Below are 26,298 nucleotides of genomic sequence, written 5' to 3'. Positions count from 1 at the left end.
ATGTACATATATGCAACGATATGCATACACATACATGCTTGCAGTTTGTGGTCCTGCGCAGTGCTTTACGGATGTCCTTGTTTTTTTTTTTTTTTTTGCTAGGAATGAGGGCTTTTAATTTCATTAACAGTTACAGAGCTCTGTTAAGTCAGCTGTTCGCCGAGCGAAAGAGACGGAGCATACCAGATTCAAGGTCTACATAACTGTATCCTATGTACATACGTTCGGTATCTATACGAAAAACGGATGTGTATCCACGAACTTTACATGGTATACTTACAGGCGGACTTTGGGGGAAGGACTTCGTCACTAGATTCCGTTTCGTGAATATGACGTGCAGGCACGTACGCTGGCAGGGTCGTAGCCCCAAAGGGGGTTAAAAATAAAAATAAATATTATTTTTAATTACTTAAACAGCCAAAAGGGTTTATTTTTAATATTTGGGCGTAATATTAGGAGCAATATATTAAAAGCTATATATATTAATACGAAATAGTAGAATTACTATGCTCAAAATGATGCTAAATTTTAAAGAAAATTTAAAATTTCCTTAGCTTTATCATGGTTGAAGTCTTCGCTACAGTCTCAGCCACTTTGGCAACCCTGGTTGAAGTCCACTGAAAGGTTCGTGTCTCTGATATAAGCCAGTATTTCAGGTATTTTCTTGGTATTTCCCATTGCGGCAGCGAAGATTTTTTAGTACATTTCGCTTGGCCCCTGGGGTATATTCTCACATACCAGCCAAGGCCACACTCTATCAGCAAGCTGTGTGGCGTCCGGTCGCTTTTTCAGTCATTCGTTGCGTCGCTGCGATCTCATCGTTCGTTTTGTTCCTACACGTTTTTGGCGTCGTCGTACATTTACGTGTCCCGCTTACTCGCGCGCACCCTCTCTCTTTCACTCTGCGGCGCGCGTGCCTAAGTGTGGTGTGTGGTGTGTGTGCCTGTGTGCGTGCGTGTTGGCGAGCAGCGCGGCGCAGCACAATAGAAAAGAAGAAGAAGAAGAAGCTGAAGCTGAAGGAAAAAACATAAGTGAATTTTTTTCGGGTGGAAGCGCGGTGAAATATGCGTGCGTGCGCGCGTGTATATGTGCGTGTGTGCGAAAATCAATACGAAAACATGAATAACAAATGCTAAATAAGAAAAATAGCTACAACGCACAACCGAAAAGAAGCTGAAACAAGAAAAAAGAAAGCGAAAAAAAAGGAGAAAATAATAAATAATAGGAATTGGGAATCCAGCAGGAAGGAACAGTTAGCCATTCCAGTGAGCTAAAACAGCACAAACCCATTTCCAGATCCAGCCCATCCAGGGCTTCCAATTGACAGTTGCCAATTGACAGTTGACAGTTGCTAGTTGCCAGTTGACAGTTTCCAGAAACGCAGCAGGATGTCGCTGCAAACGAAAAGGCAGCACTGCTATCTGTGCGATTTACCCCGCATGCCCTGGGCGATGATCAATGACTTCTCGGAGGCGGTGTGCCGCGGTTGCGTCAACTATGAGGGCGCCGATCGCATCGAGGCGGTGCTGGACGCCGCCCGCCAAATGAAGCGTCTCCATCCCGCCAGCAAACAGCAGCGTTCCCATGAGAACGGCGAAGTGTCCGCCGCTGCAGCGGCCGCCGTCGTCCTACAGCAGCAACAACAGTTACAAGTCGGTCCAGTTCCGGGACAAGGACCGGGTTCCCATCGCGGCGGAGGTGGCGGCGGTCCACCGGGTGCTCCGCCCGGAAGTGGTGGTCCAGGTCCGTCGGGCGCCGGTTCGCTCAGTTCGCTGGGCAATGCCGTTGCTGCTGCCGCCGCCGCTGCTGCAGTGCATCATCACCATCAGATGCCCTATCAAATGCCAGTGCCACGCATCGGTCCGCCACTGGACTATCCCGTTAAGCTGGAGGATGCCCCCGGTGGCGGCGTACGACCCGTACGCATTTCACACATGACGCCCCACCACCTGCCGCCAAATGCGACCCGCGGCGGTGGCGGTGCACCCGGCGGCGGCGTACCCACCGCCGGCAGTGGCGGTGGCAGCCTACCGCCCGCCCTATCCGTGAATTTAAAGCGTCCGCCCAGCGAGGATGTCGATGTGGATGTAAGCCAGCAGCAACAGCAGTCGGGACACGGCCTGGCGCCAGATGGCAGTGCTGGCAACTCCCTATCCGCCGGCGGAGGCGTATCCGGCGGTTGTCCGCCCGGCATCAAGCGCAGCGCCATGGACGATCCAAGTGGCGTGGGCGGCAGACCGCCATTGACGCGTGGCGAATCCCTGCCAGCGGCGGTCAGCTATGTGCCCGAGCGTCAGCTTAGCGGACTCCGTGATAAGCAGCAGCCGGTCAGAGCGCCCAGTTTCGATGCATCGACCTTCAAAGCAGGTGAGCAAACATGACATAGATCATTCAAAATACTTGGCACAGTGGTTACCCAATAGAAAGAACTTTGCTGCAGCAAGTAATGGGAAAATTTTTCATTTGCAGTAGGGATTCGGGAAAAGCAGGAGTAGTTTCAACTACCTTGAAAACTACCTTTCATAATAATTAGAGTAAAGTGATCAGAGTCTCAAAAGTGCCGCGTTGATAAATATTTGGCTTTATAAATGATAGTACAAAACACTATCTATCGTGGTGGAAAACAGATTTGGGATAATCCCCTATCAGTGATGGATTTCTTATCACTTATAGCGATCGGATCGAATCGCCAGTGGGAAATACGCGATATGGATTAAAAAATGGAGTGACCAGGGGGATGTTGTTTCCCAGCCACAGTGAACACTTGATATCTTCTAAAGTATATTTTATCAAAATATTTCAAATACAAAACTCTTCGAGGGGTGATATTTCAGTTTGCTTTGATAGCCAATGTCAAACAAAAATAAAAACTTGTTTAAACAAACAAGTGAGTTAGAGGAAATTTTTTTTTGCTAATTTCAATCTAAGATTTGCTGGATAAAATTAAACACTATTTTATCCTCCGGAAACATAGGAAATTTGCTTAAATCCTAAGTTTGAAAAAGTTGGCGGCCACTGTATTTGTTTACCGTTTCTTACCAATCCCCCGCCTTTTTTTTTTTAATATGAGCCGTGATCGCGGGATACAGAGCACTGTTTCTGCCTCGCTCTAGCCTGGATGTGGGTGGAAGGTCGTGGTGGGGGAGTGGGAGGAAGAGAGGCGGCGATATAGTGGCACACATACCGCTTATTCAGGGCAGAGTGAAACGGCGTGATTGCCTGCTCCTTATCTCTCCTTACTGGAAGGCGAGCTAGAAGAAGACTGCGCTTCTCATGTATATGCACGTACACATTTACGTTTGCATGGATGATAAGGAGCGTTGTGTTGGAGATTAGATAACTCATTTGCTTATCAGCGCGTCCTTATCGCCACCCAATGCGTATGTATAACTCACACATACACGCATACGTGCACATGCATGCATGTACATTCAAACAGAAAAAGAAGCGTATAAACGCATTTTGCAACCCTCTGTGGAAAAAAGGGGCTGCTAACCCTTGCCATTAAAAGGCATGCGCACATGCCAATATACATATAGGGAATATACATGTGCATGTACCGCGCAGACACACACGCGCACACAACTACGTGTTCGTTTACATGCACGTACGTAACAGTCGCAATGGCAATAACAAAAAACGGCGAGAAAAAAAAGCGCAAAAAGCACACGAAAAAAGGGCCGCAGAATGTAATATAAACAGAGACGTGCAAAAATCGTCGACGCTGACGTTGTAATGTTCTCGCTCTCTATCTCTTTCTCCCTCCGTCTTCTGTCGCTTTTCTCTTCTTTCCAAACTGGTTTCGTGCGCTGGTGTTGGTGTGTGTACCTTTTGTTTTTTGTGTTTTTTCTTTCTTGTCTGCGCGCGCAAAACGTCATTAAACTTGTTTTGGTTTTCGCTGCTGCTTCTTCTGCTGTTTCTCCGTTTTACGCTATGCGATAACAAGTTGCACACACACACACATACGCACACAGTCGAACCTGGGTGTAGATAAATTTTAGTTGGTATACGAATTACGGAACGAGCTGCAGTGACAACAACAAAAAGAGACACTAAAGACAAGATGAAAAAAAAACTTTTTCGCTCATACCGATGCCGTCATCAAACAGTGGGGCAAACAAAGCTTAACTTAATAAGAAAAAGAACTATTATCTTAAGATTCCATTATTTCTATCCCTTGGCTTGTTTTTGAATCATATAACGTGGTTAACATAATTTGACTTTGCTCAAATCTTTAAAAACAAATGCCAATAGGAATAATTGCTTTCTTCCAGACAAAAGGCAATAAGAACTTGACAGAAAATAATTCCAATCATATTTCTGGAATTTCCCACCTAACGCCCACTGTGCCAATTTCGTTTGTTGTTTTGTATTTACGTTACGCTTCTGCTTCTTCCTTCCTGTGTGTATTCGTTTCATTACCAAAAAAACAGGAAAAAAACCAACTCGGGTACATATTTATTGCGTCTGTGTATATACTAAAAATATAACAAACATTTTCTGGGTGTACAGAGGAAAAATTGTACAAATTGTATGTTGCTATATGTATGTATATTTTAGTATGTACAAACTGATAAAATGGAACGGCAACGTGCGCGCGCCACCCCCACTCCACACCGCCGCTCATTTGCCCACCTACCACCCTCCCCCTCTTCCTTGTTTCGTTTCATTCAGCGCTTCGTGTTGCCGGCTAAGTGTGTGTGTGTATCTAGTTCGTGTGTATGCATTTACTGACTGACCATTCCAATGCGTTCGCCAGGAATTCTGTTCGTGCCTTCGGTTTGATGGTGTGAAGAGGGGTAGGGTGGTGGGTGTTTGGGCGGAGTGCATCTCCCTCTCCCACTCCCACTCTCTCGTAATTTAGACATTGCGTGCTCCGTGCAGCTGCAGTGGCGGCAAGTGCGAGCGAGATGGCTAGCTGGAGTGCATGGCCGCTGTTAACCGTTAAAACACGTGAAGTAGCAAAGTCGCCGCCGCTGATTAGATACAGCAGCGCCCATCAGAATATAATCATTGAAAAATTTCAACTTCAATTGTGGTTCCTTCACTGTGGGTCATTATGTTTAAGCAGAGGTCGGCAGTTTTAAAACAATTAAAAATGTAAAGTTATATGTTTTTAAATATTGCTTAACATTTATTCGAACTATTTAGTAAAATATGAATAAAGGCGTTTTAAGTTCAAGACCCTTAAAAAGTTGTTTACTTTCTTCCCTAGTTGTCTAAACCATTCCTTTGGTGAATGAATATAGGATAGTTTCGATAGATTCGTCTGTTAGGGTATCTAGAGCTTTACACATTTCATTTGCCTTTCTAGGGGTTGGCACTTGGTCTATCTGTGAAGATATGCGATTAACTTATCGGCGGAGATTGCGCCATCGACCATATCTAATCGTAACTGCGGGACCCGACCATGTGGTTAATTGATAAGCCAAACAACTGCTCGATAAGAGGAGCTAGGCCCCAAAACATAAGACCCAAAAAAACAAACAGACGGAAAGAGCAGCGTCGAACGGGCATTCGCCCGGTTTTTGTTAAATGATCGTTTATTGATGGATAGATGTCGGAATCGAATTATACCAGCGTTTACTTATCAACATTTGGGGACAATGTATACCGCTTTTGATGATAATAGATTTGGGGTTTTCTCAGTTTTATTTTTAAGTTTATACGATTTGACGTTGGAATTGTGTGATATCTCTCGAACTTTTATTGGCCTAAAATTTTATACTTTATGGATTAGTCCGAACTCAAAGTTATAGGAAGCCAAGTTTAGCAGTAAACCAAAAGTTTCTTGATCTCTTTAGTGAGATCATCCCGATTTGTGTGGCCGTGTGTTGATAAGCTCTTTTTCCGCCCGATAGCCAGCCGCGCCGACATGGAGATAAGAAAAGCAATCTAGACGGATTCCGATGGGAAAAAAAGTATGACTTACTCAAGAGTACAGGGTACACAAAACACCGCGCTTCGTTTCCCATTTCCAATTCCCCATTTGCACTACCAATTCCACTTTCGTTTGCACTTGGGGCCGCTCTTGATACTCAGTACACACAGCTGTTTTGTTTATCTTATCTAATTGTTAAGTGGACTGGGGTCCTCAGTCGTCTATCTTATCAACTGTTATCAGCTTAACCACGGCCAACTTTGACTGATAGCGCCGCGTTGTACCGGGTCGCTATATTCAATTTGAGTGGTATCATGCCCGCTCATGCATCATGTAGCACATTTGTTTATTTTTCATTAGATCTTCTGTGTTTTTTCAAAGTTTTTTTTTTTTTTTTTTTGTCTTTGTTCACTGAATAAACACAAATAAACGAGGCCTGAGGCTTTTTTCCTTTGAAGATATGCTTTCGGAAGCCAATCGATGGAGATTGTATCCACTTAAGAGTATTCCCACTTGGGGTAAATTTATTATATCGCTGAATAACTTATAACATTGTCTATAATAAGTGTGCATTATACAGTGGGGGTTGTGCTTAGAAAGCTTATAAAACTTAATGGGGCTCTTAACATTAAAACTTTGTATTTTATTGATATCAACGAGTTGGAAAAAACTTGTTTGTTAGTTTTTAATATTTCCGATTAGTTGCACTATTTATGCCCAGAAATCACGTGGTTTGATAATTTGCAGAAAATGTAGATATAGATAAGTCTTATAATCAACGCATCATTATAATGTACTTATTGGGTTATTAGGAATTTGTATTCTTATCAAATAAGGTTAAATAATAATACCTATCATCCACATTTAAGTTTTGACCATAATGGGAACTTTGATAAACGATTAGAGCTGATTAAAAATAGAAAAATGTAATTAACAAAATACACATACATACATATAAAGCTATTATTTAGTTAGTACAAAGGGTTATTTAAATAAAATAATATATGATATAATCAAATCAAATAGTTCGATGATTCGTCAGCAATTGCAATTTCCTTCCTTTCCCCGGGAAATCTCATTTTTTAATACCCGGCCAAATAGAATTCTAGTGATGTGAAGAAAAATGGGGTGGGCGAGGGCAAATGGGCGTGGCCGCCCATTGGGTGTGGTGCGATTCGTTTTCATTCATTCGAAGGTGAATAGTGTTTCTATTCCACATATAAACACACCACACACAATATGGTTTCCTTTCTCATATACAACATTGTATAAATATTTATTGTTTAGATTTCTCGCCCCGGTTTTCACTGGCTCATGACTAAAAATGTGTAATAAATTGTCAAATGATTCATTCTAACAAAGTAGTGCGAAAAAAGGGAAAAAACGCGGAATATCGAGAAATATTCCATAGCCAGGCAAAATGTGTTTTGAACGGCGAAAAACGTAAACTAATTCTATTAATAGTTTCATATTCGATACTGGGAACGCAGAAGATCGCGCAAATTTGTTTGTTTGTTTCAGCTCCCAATGTATGAAAAACAAATAAACATTGGGGTGCATATCTACATACATACATATGTACATATACATACATATATATCCATATGCACTAAAGCACTACATGTGCATGTGTGCTCATATATCTGCGTTGAATAAAGTCGTTTCAAAAATAGATTGCAACGAAGTTGCAGTCAAGTGAAGTTCGACTGCAGTAAACTGAAACTGAATACAGTGGTTCGTTGGAATTAGAATTAGAATGCCTTTGGGAAAGTGCACTAGTGCTGACATATGTTAATGACCTAGAACGAAATTTAGTGGCTTTACGGCTAATTCATTTATGCATATACCATATACTGCAGTTTATTGGCCCAACTATTAATGCAAAATACAAATAAATTTGAATTTCATTTTATACGACTTTCGTATATTATGTTATCGTTGTTTTAGAAAGTAAATATTTATAAAGTCATACAAACATATTAAAATGATAAGGCACTGTTATCATTTTCGCGCACATTTCGCCCACTGTGCGCGCCGTGCTTGCAACTGTATGTGGCAGGCTTGCCGTCTCGCTCTATCGCTAGCTATCTCCACATTCTTCTCAATGGGCCACGCACATGCAACTGCAACTGTGCAACGGCAGCAGTGCGAAAGGGACGCAGAATGCGGTGGTGGATTGGAGTGGTTTGTGGCGGTGGGTGAAGGGGGGGGATAGGCTTTCGCTTTGGCATTTATTGCTGTTGTTCTTCATCTCTTGCATGCAAAATATAAACAAATGCTATAAATACACACGCACACGTACTCTCATGCATACGTGTTGGGGCCACACAACATGCACGACTTTGCCTTGCCTCCCCCTCCCTCTCCTCACCTTCTCTTTACGCTCCTTCTTTGCCGTTTTCTTCATGTGCTGCTGCTCGCTTCTTCCTCTTCTTCCTTTTCCTTATTCGCCAATTTAGCCAGCGTAAGCAATTTAGCAAGAGCAAAAGGAAAAGGAAAAGTAAAAGAAGCAACAGTTTATCAAATAAATAAACATAACAGCACACACTCGCCAAATGTGCGAGAGCTTCATTTCGTATGCAGCCCACTGTGCGACGCCGGCAAACTGACAAGCGTCGACATTTGAGCAATGTGCTATCTTCTGTTGGGCATACAAATGAAATTCGCCCTGCCAATCGCCGCTTCTCGTCTCCACCATCTTCTGCAGCGCTCTGTTGTGTTTTAATTTTCATTTTTTATTTTCAATATCAAGCAGTTACGCGTGCGCGTGCATTGCATGCGAAAAGAGACCAAATTGAAATCTTGTATAAAAAAGCTAACAAGTTTACAGCGCAATAACAGCTAATTTACAGCGCCTTAACAGCGACGGCGAACAGCGAAGACAAAAGCAAGCGAAAAAGAGGTGGAATATAAAGAAGAAGCAGCAGCAACAGCGCACAGTCAAAACAAATCGGCATATGCATGTATGTATGTATGTATGTGTCTGGGGTACATACACATTATTGCATGCTGGCATGCAAAAAATAACAAAACGAGATGGAGAAACCGGCTGGCTGCATGCTCTCTCTCTCCCCCTCTCGCTCACTCGCACGCCCGCCCGCTTTTCGTGACGTATGCGCAGCAGCAGCAGAACTCGTTTCGTTTCGTTTCATTCCTTTCCATTCATTTCGCGTTGCTTCGGCACTTTGCCAACGAGACGGTGAAGAAGGAGAATAAGACGACAGAGAGAAGGCGAAACAAGAGCAACAAAAACAAAGAAGGCGACAAAAAAAAAACAGCTGTGTGAGCCTGCACAGTGGAACAAGAATGACACGCAATCGTATCGTGCCGCTGTGACGTCACATATTCAATGGCCAGCCGGTGAATGAAACTTGTTGTTGCTGTTCTTGTTGTTGGGCCGGCGTTGCCAAGTAATAAGTGAATGTGGGTATATGTACATATACATATGTACAAGTACATGCTACGTGTTTATATGTGCACAACACAAAATATACATAGAAACATGTTTCGTGCCAAGTTCTAAAATTACACATACAACACAGCAACAAAATAACGAGCCTAATAAAAAAAAAAAAAACAACAATAAGTTTATTTTGCACAGAGGCAAGCGCAAAACGAAACATGTGATTAATTTTAATTCATTCGCATACAAAATCGAAAGCACAAGTTGAATGAAAACGCCTTTTTCTTTTCCCCAATTCTGCAAGAATTGATCAATTTGCAAACTGAATAGAACACGTTCTGAATAATGATTTGGAAAATCTTTAGAAACGATTTTGTGAGGTCGACTTCGACCGACCATCGCCGATGTCAACGTCAATTATGGATAATTTAGTATGAATAATAGGATAAGCTCTCGAATTATAGGCTGTGCTTTCGTCAGTGGTGATTTTGTGGGTGTGTCGACATACTTATGAATGCCAGTGTATAATATTGTGGCAAAGTGGGGCGCCAAGGCCCATAGTACATTGCACTTGACTCACGAGATTACATGCTCAAGTTTTTATTGTGACCAATGACACATATAAATTTGCAAACCATGACAAGTTCGATGGGTATCGTTTATTTGTTTATAGTTAAATTTAGTATGAATATAAGATGCATCGGGTATGGAATATCATCAGATCATCCTGCGATATCATCAAACTGACATCGAGCTGCCTTTCATTGCTCTCTCTCTCTCTCTCTCTCTGTGCAGCCAATCCGATTCCTAATCCGATTCCACACCATCTTCACATTGCAGAGCACATGTCTCCGGCCAGTCGGCGCAATGGATCGAGTCCGCCCTCCGGACCGCTGCCCCCGCGCAGTGTACACTCGCCGAACAGTTCGGGTTAGTTTCACATTCACACAATCGGTTGCGGTATCATTTAGTTAGTTTAGTGCCAATTGCATGACTGTAAAATACATTTAATACTTAGTTTACTTTTAACGCTACTCTCTTTAAAACTGTATTATCATCTTGTGGTGATAAGATATAATTATTTTTGATTTGATTTGTAGTGATTAATTATTTTCTTTCCTTATTTTCTTTATATTTTTTTTTATTATTTATTTTTTTGAATTTGCATCAATTTTCCCATTCTTTTTTCAAAATTTAGTTGCTTGCCAAGTCTAATCAAATCGATTTGTATGTCAACCTTTGCAGGTTCCTCGTCAGGACGTCGTTCGTCCGGATCCCGTCACGTGTCCAGCACCACCGTTACCAGCTCCGAAGTAGGCGGCTCGAATCCCGGCCAGGCGGTGGTGGCCGGCGGCCTTGGTGGCGGTGGCGGCGGAGGACCCGGCTCGAATGCAGCCAGTGGCCAACTGGGCGGACCCAGTGGCGGTAGTGGACAGCTGAGTTGTACCAGCGGCGGACCGGGCGGCAGTGCCAGTTCTGGTAGCGGAGGCAATGGAGCCATTGGTCCCGCCTCCATGGCGCCAAATTCGGTAGCCGGCGATGGCAGTCCGGCCGGCGGTAATGGTCCATCCGGCAGCAATGGCAGCGGTGGATCCGTGAATCCTGGACCCGGCAGCAGTGGAAGTCAGGGTGGCGGCGGAGGCGGCACACCACTGGCCAGCGGCGGCGGTTCGGCCGGCAGCGGTGGTCTCGGCGGAGCTCCGGGCAGCAGTGCCGCCTCGAATTCCGCAGCGGCAGCAGCTGCGGCGGCTGCCCAGAATGCCACGCTCAAGTGCACCCTGTGCCAGGAGCGCTTGGAGGACACGCACTTTGTGCAATGCCCCTCGGTGAATCACCACAAGTTCTGCTTCCCCTGCAGTCGCGAGAGCATCAAACGCCAGAATGTAAGTGGGGCGAAAGATGGATCATCTATCCACTGCAACATGCTTATTCATTATCAAGATCCAATAATGTTGCAGTTGGATTGATGGCTTCTTTTTTCATTATGGAATTCCATACTAACTGTAAATTGTTTCGATTCCTCAACAGGGACTGGGCAACGAGGTGTACTGCCCCAGCGGCGATCGCTGTCCACTGGCCAACTCGGTGATACCGTGGGCATTCATGCAGGGCGAGATCACCACCATTCTGGGCGAGGAGGTCAAGGTGAAGAAGGAGCGCGAGTCTTAATGTCCATTTTACTGTAAGAAGCTGCGCAGGGCTTTGGAGCACTTTTGAGAGGCGACAACACACTCCCCGGATAATATCTGGCATCTAAAAACTCTCGACACTTCTCTGTTGGGGTCACATTTTAAGGAGCAACTGACATTTTTTTTGGCCACGGCGGCGGCATCTCAACAGTAGCATATATAAATGTAAATGCACTGTCTTTGTCCATGACGACCGACCAAATAACAACAAAAAGAAACAAGAAAACAAAACAAAAACAAAACAACAAAAAGGACGACACAACAACAGCAAAAACAAAGCAACAACAGCAAGGGCAACACAACAACAGCAAAAACAAAGCAACAACAGCAAGGGCAACACAACAACAACAAAAACAAAACAACAACAGCAAGGGCAACACAACAAAAACAAAACAACAAGGACAACACAACAAACAAAACAACAAGGACAACACAACAAACAAAACAACAAGGACAACACAATAAACAAAACAACAACAACAAGGACAACACAGCAACAAAACAACAACAACAAACGACATCAAAAACACACTTTTGTAGGTGTAAGCAACAAAAAATAAACAACAGATGATAACACCTAAATGAAATTGCAAATTGTTACCAGCAAAATCGGAAAAAACTAATGTAAGCGATTGTAAGCGCTTACCTATAAACGGCCGTTGGGAAATTTGTCCCAACAAAAAAACACCGAAACAACACGAAATTTCTACGAAAATGCATACGTAGCCAAGTGGAAAAGATTTTCGAACCGAAATGAAAGCGAGAGAAACTTGAAAATTTTCTTAATAAAACGATAGTAAACTAAAATCAATCTTATTGTAGCAGACACAAGCGGCGGCAAAACACAAATAAAGGAAAATACACTTGCTGGCATTAGATATAAAATCCTTTTTTTTTTTTAAAATATGATTATACATAAAAACCTATACATTAGGCGATAATTATAATTCTGTTATGTAGGCGAGCGATTTAATTCATAAGTTACACTTAGTATGTACGAATTAATTTATTTCTATACATGTTGCCTAATTTACACAATCGACACTTTACCCTCCTTCCTCAAACTTACTTTTTTTTTTTTTAAATATTTTTATTCGTATAAATACCATTTTTTTTCTCGTAAGTTAACTAATTTAAGCACACAAGAAAAAAACGAATGGAAAAGATACGAGAGAAGAACAGTTATTATGCTAAAGAATTGTACATACGTATGCATACCACATAATCGGAATATAAATATATACATATATTTAATAATATAGAAATATATTTAATGTTGAACACGAAATTGGCGGCAAAAACAACTGGCAACACACCGATAACGGAGTTGCAGTGGAATTTTAAACAGATTTTTTAAATCACAGCGAATCGCATTCGCTCACTGAACATTTTAGCAACACTTTTTGTGCTTTTGAACGAGGCAGTCGGCCCAACTGGGCGATAGCTCCTCTTGGGTATTAGATTGGCAAATGTTTTATTTTAGCTATATATATATATATATATATAGGATGTATATAGCCGATGTTGCTGGGCATGAACTGCAAAAAGTAAGGAGCACACACAAACTGGACCAACCAATCGAAAAAGCACAACAAATCTCGATATCGGTCTGAATCGAATCATTTTTTTGATTGCGTCCCAATATACATACGTGGTTTGGTGGGATTGCGTCAATGCCAATTGTCCTTTTTGCGGTTGCAATTTGAAACTGATTTATAAATGCTGTCTACTAAAGGGTTTTTTTACTAGGCTCGCATGGAAATCCGAATGGAAAGCTATATTAACATGAAAGAGGAAAACGGTCAAGCGAATTGGTCATGAAATACAATTTATACAAATACAAATTGAGCAGGGCGTATTATCAAGTTCAATTTGCCAAATTCATTCGATTTACTTCGACGTTTTAAAATTTAATGAATGAAATGAAAATCGTAGATTTTTTTTGAAATTGTATTCAAATCTATCGAACATATTTATATAAAACGATATTAATTTCAGTTTTCGTAGTTACAAAACATATTTTCACAATTTATTCTGTTTGATTTTGAATAAATTGGTTTTCTGATAGACAGCAGCGATTTAATTGTTAAAAGTTCGATGAATTCGATAGAAGAAACTCGAAATTTTCGATACCACCAAACTTTCACGAAATTGCTGGTAAAGTAAGTGAAAAAAGCGGAGAACATAATTCACATATGTACATACATATGTGGATCCTTAATTCCCAATTAACAATCATTTTTTAAAGCTATTTATTTTAAAGCTATCATTACTTTTTCCTTTGGCGCAGTATTTAAGCTAACAAAAATACTTTCAAAACATAAAACTCAAAAGTACCATAGCTTAGAGTAGTTTTTTCGCTTTGAAACTAATTTTGTTAGCACAAATACTGAGTTTAATGCAGATTTATACATTTTTTTGATTTCTCTTCGAGCGGAAGAGCAGTTGGAACAAAAAAAAACAAAAAGATAAAGAAAACACATTTTGTGATATAGCCTAGCATGAAGAACAACAAGATGAGCATGAGATCCTGGAAATCGGAAATACGAAAATGGAAAATGCATGAAAAGCAAAAAGCTAAGAAAACTTGAACAGGCTTAGCACTTTGGCAAACCAGAAAACGATCTCAATTAAAAAAAAAATGAGATTCCCAATTAAAGAAAAAAAAAAACAAATAAAAGAAAAATGGAAAAAAATGAAAAACAATTTATAAAGAAATCATACAATAGGCCAATACCAACGTTTTAGCAATCTAAGTCTAAGAAGAAAACTAATCGAAATTTTCTTTACAACAAAACTAAACTAAATAATAACTAACGTTTGTAAACCTTGTGCGTGTGTGTGTAAAACAGTAGTGCTATCTAAATATAATACGGATTAGATATCGCATAATGCATCAACCCTATATAAGTACGAGTACATACATATTAAAAAACCTAAAAAAAAAAAATCAAACTAAAAGAAATATAAACTATATTTGTGTGTTTGATGTCAGTCAACTAAATGTTAAAGTCAACTAACGATCACGTAATTGTATTGCATAGCCTATAACATTTTTTGAACGAAGCAAACCAAGTCGATTCGATTTAGCATGAGTATCAACTTTATACTACATATACACTTAACGACTAAAGATAGACACACAAGTGGTACAACTAAGAGGAAACACCGGATGCAGCAGACACGAAAACGAATACCTAATCGATAGCGGATGCTGGCAATGATTAATTGATAATTGATTAATTGATTGGGGACTTTGATGACGGGCAAAACAATTAAAAATACTATACAAAATCGAAAAAGTCGTGAATGTTTTATTTGCTGGGCGGAAGAATCCAACCTACCAAAAAGTATTGCCTACTTATCGGATGATTGTTGCGATCCAAGACATTTTTATAATTTGATATTGAAGGAAAGGTTGGTCGTCCTGAGAAAAATATCGCAAATTCTTGCTTTTAATAGATTATTATTATGTTATAAGCAAAACATGCAACGCATAACAACACGGCGTATGAGTGATATTATTAGTAAATATCGCACATACGACCTGTGTTTCATTTGCAATGTTACTCATACGACACGTGTTTCGGGAATATATGAATGTTAATATAAGTTTCTAAGTGGAAAATACCACAGCGCCCGCTATTGGTGGTGTTCTTTGCGATTTGCCCACAAAGAAAGCTCTTGGCTTATCGTTTTGGTAAATTCATTCTCAATTTTCTATGCATTTACCACCGAAGCGCCCTCCGTTGGTCGTGTTTTTGAGAATTTTATCGTTTTAGTTGCGAAAAAGTCTTGGCAGATGTCGCTTTGCTGCGCAATCGTCCTGCAAGAGTGCTCTCTATCTACGGCTCTACGCTGTCGCTTTCTGGCCCGGCAAGCGATACTCCCAATGTTTACATTTTACCGACCTGATACCAAAGCGGTTGAGCAATCGTTTCGACTTCGGGTGTGAGTCCTCGTGTCCTCGGCTCTCAGCTGCTGAGGCTGCTTTCACAGCCGCTGATTTTGCCACAGTGGCTCCGTTATTTGTGCGTGCGCGTTGCCAATAAACGGGCAGCGGCTTCTGCTCAGCTCTCGTGTGATACAAAAATGTGGATTCCTGTGGATTCCGATTGATTGTTTATCGTTAACCGTTGGCCGATTCGGCAGTGTGTCTTTTCCCAAATTTTAACCGGTATTCAAAATTCCTGTGTGGGAGTATGTGTGTGTGTGCTGGCCCCAAAATATAGGCAACAAAAGGTGTCAAAACGGTTAAGCAGGCAGCTTCCTCTCGCTCTCACTCGCAGTCTCTCTCTATCTGTACGAGCATATTCCTCTGCAGCGCAATGTGTTTGTGTTATACACAGGACACAACTTTGAATACAGCCATAAAAAAAAAAAACCAACTCACACGTATACGGAAACGGGATTGGATACCGTAACATGGCTTGCGCCCACGCACGACCATATGCACATCCTAAGCGGCAAGAGCGCACTCTCTAGCTCTCTCTCTTGAACCTTTCTCTCTGACTTGCACAGTGGGTGTTATTTTTGTTTCACATCTCCAACAATTTGAGAAAATTTTATTATAGTGTTACATTTTTTTAAAAAATTAATATATTTTAGGTAATATAAATACAATCTATTTTATGTTTTTTACAAATTTTGTTTGTTTTGGAATAAACTTGACAAGCCAAAGTAACCCACTGTGCAGAGAGACAGTGTCCCTGTTTTTTTTGTCTTTTTTGGGTGAACTGAAATGATGTTGACTCAACGTGCCAGCAGCCAGCCAGGCGCTAACGGCAACAGCAACAACAACAACTACAGCAACAACCTGACAACGAGACAACAACTGCGTTGTAGTTGTGGAATGCGCAGCGTTTAATAAGTGTATTTTCCACGCAAAATTACACAAATTGTGTGCAAAAATTAGATGGTGAAAATGAAAGAAGCAGAATTGCTATTAAAAGAAGTGCAAAAAGTGTGCTGATAACGAGATAAAAGAAAAACCGTAACCGTAACTCTTCGGAGCAAGCAAGAGACAGAAGAGAGCGAGAGCGCTGTGGAGAGTGAGTGGAGAGGCAGTGGCAAAAAAATTCGTCATTCATTCACAAGTGCAATGTAGAAAGCAACAACAGCAACAAATAGGGGCAAAAATAGAGCGGCTTAGGCAGCAAATAAAACAAATAACAAACACAACAAAACAAAAAAAAAAAAGGAAAAATGAGTGAAGCGCGTGCTTAACCTAAAAGTGCAGGCCACTCACCCACACAATTACACACAATCAGGAACTCAAGCACGCTAAGCATACACATACAAACGTACCTATATGTACCCTGTATTTTCATTCATTACGTTTTTAGCGATGAATCACCACCTAGCATTCATCACAAGCGCTCAATCACCGCTCAGTTTGTACGATAACTAGTGATGATTTTAGCATTCACATGTCCTAAGAATTCATTACTTTGTCAAAGTATCACAAAAGCATCTAGAAAAAAGCACAAGATTTCCCACAAAACAATCGAAGTGCGATTTTGTGGTGGTTTTGATTGAGTAGCGATGAATATTGGAACTGCAGGGCACATACGTGTCGAGTCCTAGACTCAAATTCATGCTCTCTACTTTCCGCTTCCGCTTTTCGCAGACAACAACAATCGAAATGACAACAACAACAACAATGCATAGTTCCTGCTGAGTAGCTTTTCTGTATAATCGAATGAGTGTCCCTTTGTGTATTTGAACGAGATCCAAGGTAAACCAAGATGAAAGTCAATCAAGCAATAACAACAGCAACCGCAACAACAACTAATCACTGCCACCTAAAAACAATAAGCTAACAACAATAACAGCAAAAACAGCCGCACCGAAGAGGAGAAAGACCGGAAGAAAAAGCAGAACACGAAAGGAGTGTGGCAAACAAGAAACTAGAAAATGTCCCAACCCTCGTAGCTAGCTGAAATTTCCCAATAGGAAAATGGATACCCGCAGAAACTGATAAATATGGTTGGAAACAACATAAAAGGAACAACAAATAAAACAACAACTAAGAAGAACTCCACATGAAATCAACCCATAGGTAAAAACAACTATCTACATCAACAGGGGAATGAACGACTATCAACAACTGCCAAGAAGATTCAACAACGATAATTTACACCAACTAACAAAATAAGTTTACAAAAACCAATAAAGGAAATTCAAATTGTTCCACAACAACTTTAAATGAAATCAATATCTTATATCAAACATAACTATTAAATAGAAAGAACTTTAACAACGAAAAGGTTAACAACTAGCTGTTTTGAAAATAAATACCAAAAACTTCCTAGCAATGGCTAAAACTCTTCAAAAACATGTGGTAATTGAAATAAACTATATAAATTAATCAATAATAAAAAAAGTGCTTGCCAATATCAAAAACTTTAAATCTTTAGGATTAATACATAGTAATGGTAAACACCGACTAAACTCGCACAAAATTTAAACTAACGTAACGTTTTAGCAAAAACACTTCTTATTATCGAAAAGGCTTACATTTAAATAAATGTTGTGGATTATGCAAATGAAAGTATCTTAGATCTACGGCTTCCATACATTTAAAGCATTACTAAACAAACTGGTAAAAAACCAAAATATTTGCTAATCATTTCACATTAAATCACATATTTACAACAATTAAAGTATTTAAAAATACCAAAATACTAACGGAATCTGTATTGAGCAGCAAGAGATATTCAACCACAAATCACAACAAGGACGCACACCAATACTCAACAATGAACCAACAAAGGAAATTAAGCAGCTGGAACGCATTTGGCATTAACTGAAAAAATTCTCATATATCTTTAATTAACCAAAAATTAAATAAATATATAAAAAAAAACTATTTATTGGGGTAAAGCGAAAAGAGTAATGGAAACTGTAATAAGCTAACAAATATACTCGTATGCAACAATCACTTTCAACAATATACCCCTCATCAAGAAAACATTATCGAATCGCCGCAAGGAATCAAGCGGATTTTTCAAGATGGAGCGCATGTGGCGAAAAGTAAACCACAGTTTGCGCAACACCAGCAAGTCGCAAGCACAGCAAGCAGCAGGTGGCGATGGAATCATCGGTGGCCCAGCCACAGGAGCCACTGCAGCCACGCCTCAATCCACCGACACGATTAGTTCGGCTGGCGGTTTCGGCGATGGCCAGCTGGTGGTCGCTGTCCAGGGATTAGCCAGCGGAGGCATTGGTGCTTCCATCACTGCCAGTGGTGGCAGCAATGCCACCGGACGACGACTGGCCAGCAGCGGTGGAGGTGGCGGTTGTAACAAATCCCTTAGCCAACATGTCCTGCAAACACGTACCGCTTCCTCGGAACGCCGCAGGCGACGCCGTCGGAAAAGTCGCCCACGACGTGGCGGTGGAATGGGTGTCACCAGTTGCGTCGGCGATCCTGGTGGCGACAATATGTCGTAAGTTTAAATTCCCTTCAAATCATTAGGAATTTCAAAAAATCGCGTTAAATATTATTATTTTTTGCACCTCGCCGCTAAGGTGTCCAAAAGTATGTCACGATGTGCACATCCGGAAATCCGGAAGTTCGATGAATCAATGCCGCAAGACAATATGCCTTTTGGGCACCACTTGAAGCGAATTGAAAACTCTAGAGATTTCTCGAGCACCCCTTTTCATGGTGGTTCTCGGTTTTCTTTATTTTCAATTTTCTCGCAAGACAATGCCATTCAATGTTCCTGGCGGAGACTCTAACGAGGCCTTGACTCGCTTTCCATTGCAGTTCCTCGGGCGGCTTTTATACACTGAAAGAGCACCAGCACTATCGTCCCAGTCACCATCATGGCGGGGGCGTTTCTGTCGGCGTTGGCGGTGGCTCATCCCGTCGTCTTTTCGCCACTTCGGCGCCCAGCGGCACAGTGATGATGTATCCGAATCCCCAGCGCGGCACGGCACTAGCACCATCTGTGGGATCTGGAACCGGGCACGCAAACACTGCGGGCTTAGGAGGAGGAGGAGGAGGAGGAGCCGGAGGTGCTGGAGGTGGAGCGACTGGATCCGGAACTGGAGGACAGCCGGACATTTCACTGAGACAGCGGGCGGTGGCCAAGTTGCGCATGTTCAACTTCCATCTCAACTGGGATCTGCACATGACGCACTGCAAGCCCTGCGGGTGAGTAGCACTTCTACACTTTAAAAAATAACTAAATAGTTCAGAAGCAATTTACGCTTGAAAAAGAAAAGCCACACAAAAAGAAGATAGTTTATAATGTCATATAAAACACTTAGAAGATATTTTTAAAGTCAATTATTTCTTGAAGGATATATTATTTGTCTTTATTTATTGTACTATAGCTTACGAAATCTTTAATCCTTGATTTCTCTGAGTGCAGCGCGCAACTGGAGTTGCAACTGGAGCTCCAGTGCGTTGGAGTGCCCAAGTGGCTGCCACTTGAGTCTGCTCCAGTGGCTTGTGCTTTTGTTTGCCGCATAGTTTTTACCGGGTTGCCTACTATTTTTTTTTTTTTTTTTTTTTTTTTGTATTTATGTCCCCTGTTCGCTCGGTCTTTTCCTTTTTTTCTTAAACCTTTTTACCCCATTTTCAACCGCCCTCTCAGAGTTTTTCATTTGTTTGTTGTTGTGGTTTTGGTTAAGTTGGGGCGTTGGAGTTTTCGGTTGCAACTCCGAGTTCAGTTTTCAGTTTGCAGTATTTTTGAGCCGTTGAAGTGGCCGCGGGCGTTGAACGAACCCAAATGCAAAGTGGGTCGCCGTTCCATTGGGCGTCGAGCTTAACTTTTTGAGGCTTTAAGCCAACAACATCAGACATCGCGCATACATAATAAGGTAAATGGAGCACAGTTTTCTTTACCGCCGAATGTGTGAAATTTTAATGAAGCGCCAGCTAACGAGCTCGAATGTGACCCCCGCCCACCATGGCAAAGTATTATTCGTTTTTCATTTTTTTTTTTTTTTTTTTGCATATCCTTCCTCTTTTTTTTTTTTTGATGGTTAATGAGTATGGAGGGTTGTGGAGAGCGCCCGTCAGCAGAGAAATCAAGTTGATGGCGCCCGAGCAGGGACCCAATTGAGCAATAGTCCATCAGCATTTATATAACAAGAATTTAAGAGGCTTAAACTAAGTTGTAGAAGATGAATATAATATATTTTTTTTTGTATTTCAGCATACCTATAGCTCAAACTGACTAAATTTCTAACCATAATTTCATTTGCAGTCCCCGTTTGAGTGGCAGTGGTGGCAACATAATCACCCGAAGGCTGTGCCGCAATCGTCGGCGGGAGGACAACGAACTGTACCGCTCCAATAGCTTCAAGTTCGAGCGATTCGAGCGCAAGGAGTGCCTGGAGGAGCTGTCCAACACGTTGCAGAAGCAGGTGAGTCATGAAGCCCAACATGAATATTCGTTTAATTAGTATTTAAGCATGATATGGTTAAACTTAAATACCAATCGAGCACCACATGTTGCACATGCCGCATCAATTTATGCGCATATATTACACCTAATTGCAGTGTCCAAGGGAAAATCAGCTTCAATAGCAGCGTCGGCCACACTAATTAATGGGGCCGCCGCTCGCTGCAGGTGGCGGCGAGACTGTTCAATGTGGCTTGCATAAAGATAACTGTGGTTCGGGTGTCTAATAGCTTCATAATGGTGTGGGGGCGGTATACAAAGTCTCAGGTGGCTTTCGTTGCTATTAGAAGAAAGTTCAGTCTCCTCCTGCAGTCCCGAAATCCATAATTGCCTGATTGGTCCAGATAGAGGGGGGGGGGTGGGGGGTGGAGAGAATCTAATTAATGGCGCGCAGCAAATTGAATTTTAATTGGGCGTCGAATTTGATTTGGCAGCCGAAAACACTCTGGCCCCGGGGTGCCACAGCCGATAACAAAGTTAAATTGAAATTGAACCTGGCGGCTACGAAGCGGAATGCTGCAAATGGCCAGGACCCCGGGCCAGGCTTAATGAATATTTAAACGTAATTAAAGTCACTGCTTAATAAGGCTACGGCTGAAAAAAAAACAAAAAAAAAAGTGAAAACGAAAGCAGTCAGCAGGTGGACACTTTTAAGTCAATTACCTAAATTATTGCTGAAAAATAAAATCATGAGCCGCAGTTTTGATATTTTATTTGTGCAATACATTAACATTTTTGAATATGTCAACGAACCATCTAAAATTGTTATTAATGATGTCTAAAAGTATGCAGTGAATTTCTTAAACTTGCCAATCTAAGAAATATATAGCTGCATGCTTTTAGGCACACTTACACGGGATTTCTGCGTCTGATGTCCTGGTGCGATTTTACATATATTTTATGATATAACTTTAGAGAAGTATTAAATGCCACTTCCATACACCAATTTCCACCTCAACTTTAAGTCCAAACTCTGGCCTAAAACTCAATCTCGAATCCAACCTCAAGCTCAGGCTCACTAATGCGAGATTTTCTCGTTTGGTGAACTTCAACTTTGTTTTATTTTTCAGCACGCCTGCGGGCAAGTTTTTCTGTTCCGACGCTGCTACTGTGGGTTAAATGGGTGGGTGGTTTGGTTGGTTGAATGGCTTAGTACTCCATCAAGAACGCGGCTAAGTGACAGGCAACCATTTATCAGCCGGCAAACGTTGTCTAAGTACGCTGCGCTCTCTGTCTGCAGAGCACTTCAAATCGCTACCTCATCATCGGTCCCATCCTCTCGCGAATCCTCCAATCCATCCATCCATCCATCCATCCATCTATTCTGGTTGTGGCTCCATCGGCTCCTGTGAGCTTCTACAACTGTCAGCTGTCCGATTCGATAAGCTGCGTGGACAGTAAACGTAATACCCCTGGCGAAACCGAATCCCAATCCAAAAAGGCGGAAGTCCAATCCAAAACTTTGCCTCACCTGCCGCAGTTCGCTTGATAAATAAATAAGCAGGACAAGTTGGATGGCAAAATTGTGTTTTGAAATGGTTGAATTGCTAATACACTGCTTCACAACTGTATTGGATTACAGTATTAGTATTTATTATTAAGTTTTCTATTTTTAAATGTTTAAGATACATGAAAAAATGTATAGAACATATTCACGTAGATTTTCAATTTGAATTTTAGTTTTGCTCATTCTGCACGTATGTACGTATGTACATCAAAATGCCAGTGTAATTCGCCATTCCACTTCTCCGGCTTCCGGATTTTGATGGATTTATCAGGTGTGCGGCAGACGGATCCGGCAATCCGTTGGCGCGGGATTTGGATTTATTCACCCCCAGGCGCCCAGTGAAATCGCTGCCAAGTGAGGGGCACTCTCAGTAATCAGAAATCGGGAGTTGGCAGTCCCTCGATATATCGCCATTTTTCCCCATTTTCCATTTTCCCCGACTCATGGCACTCCTAAAATCAACCCGAACCACTTGTGGCTGTCCTTGTCAATTCGATTTTCCCCTAATATGAGTTGGGGAAACAACCGAGTAATGCACAAAGTGAAGGCAAAATAACAGGGTTGGCAAACAAATGGCATTTCGAAATTTTGTTGACACTTTAAGTAGTTCTAACCAATCGCAAAAAAAAAAAAATGAACTTTCAAATTGCTTACATAATCGGACACACCTCAATTTTCAGGCAGTTTAGCTTGCGGGAATTGAATTTGACTTTGATTGAACATTATTCAAATTCGATTGACCTCAGCATGATGGGAATATGTTGATCAATTTGTTGGATTATGGGATAATGCTTTTTTTTTTTAAACGAACTTACAGAACTTACGAACTTAAAGAACTTAAAAGAAGGATGAAAATGGCTATCAACTAGCAAATAATTTGCAAAAATTTAATTGTGGAAAGTTTCAACTGTAGCTTATAAATGTTTTATCTTTAATTTAAGATTGCTGTGAATTAATATTTAAAATTCCTCTCATCAACTTTTTACTAAGCCTTACTAATGTCTTTTCTACAACTTACAGAGTTCCCATTTTTTATTCGTATAATTTCTGGTTTATTTCTTATTTTCGGCCGAATGGAGGCACTTGCTCATTTCAATTTCTGCGCCATTTGAGCACCTTCATTTGTCAATGTTCACCTTTGACTTTCTCTCCCCGCCCCCCCAACACCACCACCCACTTTCACTGTCTCCAGTTTCAACTCTGGGAACCACAATGACCCGACGACAGGCTCGCTCTTCCATTGTCCCGGATAATTTCCATCATCCAATGCTTTATCTTGGGGCAGCAAGTGCCTAATATTACATTCTAGATGCCATCGGGGTAAAATTTCCCGCCCACGCATTATTTTTGATGGCACAATTTTGAGCATTAGGGTGCTGGAAGCTGGTGGAAAAAGCACAGCCCCCCCAACCCCTCCCACCCGCATTTTCCGTGCTCAGTGATCTGTGTGCGCTGGCAATCATTAGCCTCAATGTCCTGTCCGCTTTTCGCTTCATTCATGCAACAATTGTTGATTGCCACCACCACCGAAAAGCGGCCGAATCAACCATCCACCCACATTCACCAGCCCCATCGTTTGTTGCGTGTGAATTATTGTTGGTAATAACGTGAAATTGCCTTGTCAGTCAGCAATGTGCAAGAAATGAAGGCTTCACTTGCTAGGTAAAAACTCAAGTATTAAGTAGCTGCGAGTGGAATACACCACCACCATGCCCCAAAAATAGTTCCATAAAAGGCGCAATAAAACGAGTTAATTTCCGAGTCAAGTTCCCGAAAACTTGCTACAACTTCAGCAAGGAGCTTACTCTACTTCTCCTACAAATTTAATCAAACACACACATGGGTGGCAGCGAAAAGGTGGGTGGGGGGAAGGGGGGTTGTGAATGTAAAGGAGGTGAGATGGGGGATGTGAGATGGGGGCATCCTCAACCCAGTTGGCGCTCTAAATAATTCATGTCGGCAACATTCGTTCTGGGTTCGCTTTCTAGCTTAGAGAGTTTTCTGCAACATTTTCCAACTTGTTGTAATACATTCAAATGAGTCTGGGAAAGAGGTTGAAAAACGGGGGGGCTTATGTGGAATGGTGGGGGGTGGGGGGATGTAAGGGCGTAGAAAGGTGGCACAAATGGGGGAGGTATGGGCTAAGTTCTGTAGCAAAGTGGGTGGACTGCTGTCCAACCAACACACATGAGAAAAATCAAACGCGTGGAAGTGAAAAGTAAAAAAAAAAATTATAAAAAAAAAATAAAAAAAAAATAAAAAAATATAAAAAAAATAAAAAAATATAAAAAAATAAAAAAAATATATTTAAAAAAATATAACAAATGGAAAGGAATACAATAAATTACATAGGTTTGTTTGAAGCCTAACTGTAGCATAGTTATAATTAATTATCCTAAAAGTTACATTTGCATGGAGTGTTTACTTTTACCATAAGTCAATTTATACATTTCTCATTGGTTTCTTCAATAATTTCTTAAACAACTTGTTTGGGAATTATGTTTCTTATTTAATTGATTTGGTTCCATCTAGTTTTTTCCTGCGTTTTGTGAAATCCGCGGCGTCATGTCGTTGACTTGAGTGTGCCATTCACTTCACGACGCCACCCGCCGCATAATTTGGCGCACTAAATTTATGTGCGCAATTGTGCTGAGTTGTGTGGGGAAGGCCCCCCCCCCAAAAAAAAAAACACCAGCTCCCCAATTCTCGGGATCCCCGTTCGCTATTGCAGCATTCGGAATGTATTACATGACACTGCCTTTGTGCTGGTGAAATGTGATGCACTGTGCGAAATAACGCATTGATCACTAAGAAATTTCATCAAAATTTCATATCCAATTTAAGTGCTAGCAAAATACTCATTTCCTGAAGTTTCTATTGAAAGAACGTAGCAAATAAGCTTACAAGTCTGTCGCATTTTTTGTTTTTTTGCTGTGTACAACTGCTCACTTTCGTCGGAGGTCCTGCGTGGAATTCTCCATTTGTCTCCGGTCTACAGTTACATGTATCCCGTGGATACTGTCGCTGCACCTTCTTTATCCTTCGAAGGGTCCTTTGTGTGTTATTATTCAAAATCCAGTCAATAATGCGAAATGCGACGCTAATTTATTATACCAAATACGCAACGAGATGCTCCACGCGTTTTTATGCAGCGAAATTTTATATTTGCCACTTGGTTTGGGGCTGGCGTGAAGTTACAATTACGACCAGGGAATACCGCTAGCAGTTAACGCACACATATGCAAATTATACATATGTATTGGGGATAGGGATATATATATATATACATATATCCTTCGGATTGTGACTGCGCTGTCTGGTTTTCAATTTTATCCCTTTTATTGGCTCTGCATTTGTTCCAGCTGCTTAAAATTCATACGCAAATACTTGGTAAAAGTTTGGGGGAATGGAAAAACAGGGGCGTGGCTTGGGAGGGGGGGCTAAAACAGGGGGCGGGGCGCGCTGGTTAAGCAGATTGCAAGGGGTCCCTTTTGGTCCATAAAGTCCCACCGTCAACCAGCTGCCAAAAGTTTCCTCGACGCTTTGTGCAAATTAGTTTATTGGAATTTCTTGTTATATATATATATATTTTTTTTTTTATTTCGCTTCGATTTATTTCCCCTCGAAATGAATTGAAAAAGGGGGGGGGGCGGCAAATTTTGGGAGGGAAAGCGAGGTGGCGTGTGCGTAGAGATTTATAGTTTCCTCGGTTCCATTGTGCATATTACACAGTTTTCAGTTTTTAAAGCAATTGCCATTTTACATATATTACCTTACTAATATTAGTTTTCAGAAAAAACCTTTTTAAATAATTTATAAAATTTTTTTTAAACATTTTTTGGTTTTTGGTTTTATGTTCAAGGTTATAACATAACACATATTTTTGCTTTTTGGTT

General features: G+C 41.2%; 2 protein-coding genes across 4 annotated transcripts in view; both read left to right on the top strand.

Annotated features, from left to right (window-relative positions):
* The first annotated feature begins 745 nt into the window (after positions 1-745).
* Pits (Protein interacting with Ttk69 and Sin3A) lies at positions 746-14,770 on the top strand. 3 transcript variants are annotated; one of them, NM_132581.3, is made up of 4 exons: positions 746-2,367; positions 10,125-10,214; positions 10,530-11,167; positions 11,313-14,188. In NM_132581.3, the coding sequence occupies exons 1-4, from the start codon at positions 1,389-1,391 to the stop codon at positions 11,451-11,453; spliced, it is 1,848 nt and encodes a 615-aa protein (NP_572809.1). In that variant the 5' UTR covers positions 746-1,388; the 3' UTR covers positions 11,454-14,188. The 3 variants fall into 3 exon arrangements, with proteins under 3 accessions (NP_572809.1, NP_001138192.1, NP_001259486.1); NM_001144720.3 differs by having other exon boundaries at positions 10,080-10,214; positions 11,313-12,728; NM_001272557.1 differs by lacking the exon at positions 10,125-10,214 and having other exon boundaries at positions 11,313-14,770.
* Positions 14,771-15,486: 716 nt separating this feature from the next.
* Positions 15,487-26,298, top strand: part of hwt (heavyweight) — a gene marked incomplete at its 5' end in the record, with an annotated part of 51,819 nt that continues 41,007 nt past the window's right edge. Inside the window, 4 exons of the mRNA NM_001272555.2 lie at positions 15,487-15,650; positions 17,103-18,924; positions 19,248-19,637; positions 20,698-20,857. Of these exons, the coding sequence (NP_001259484.1) occupies positions 18,488-18,924; positions 19,248-19,637; positions 20,698-20,857 (987 nt within the window). The remainder of the gene's footprint in view (positions 15,651-17,102; positions 18,925-19,247; positions 19,638-20,697; positions 20,858-26,298) is intronic.

This window comes from Drosophila melanogaster, chromosome X (assembly GCF_000001215.4).
Source record: "Drosophila melanogaster chromosome X".
Taxonomy (NCBI): Eukaryota; Metazoa; Arthropoda; class Insecta; order Diptera; family Drosophilidae; genus Drosophila; species Drosophila melanogaster.
Note: the sequence above shows the minus strand (reverse complement) of the source record. Positions and strands in the feature narration are given on the sequence as shown.

Bases quoted from the DNA above. Each gene is read 5' to 3' on its own strand.
- Pits (NM_001144720.3), top strand. From the start codon at position 1,389: ATGTCGCTGCAAACGAAAAGGCAGCACTGCTATCTGTGCGATTTACCC. The intron at 2,368-10,079 runs GTGAGCAAACAT...CTCTCTGTGCAG, and splicing joins TGCATCGACCTTCAAAGCAG to CCAATCCGATTCCTAATCCG. The intron at 11,168-11,312 runs GTAAGTGGGGCG...ATTCCTCAACAG, and splicing joins AGAGCATCAAACGCCAGAAT to GGACTGGGCAACGAGGTGTA.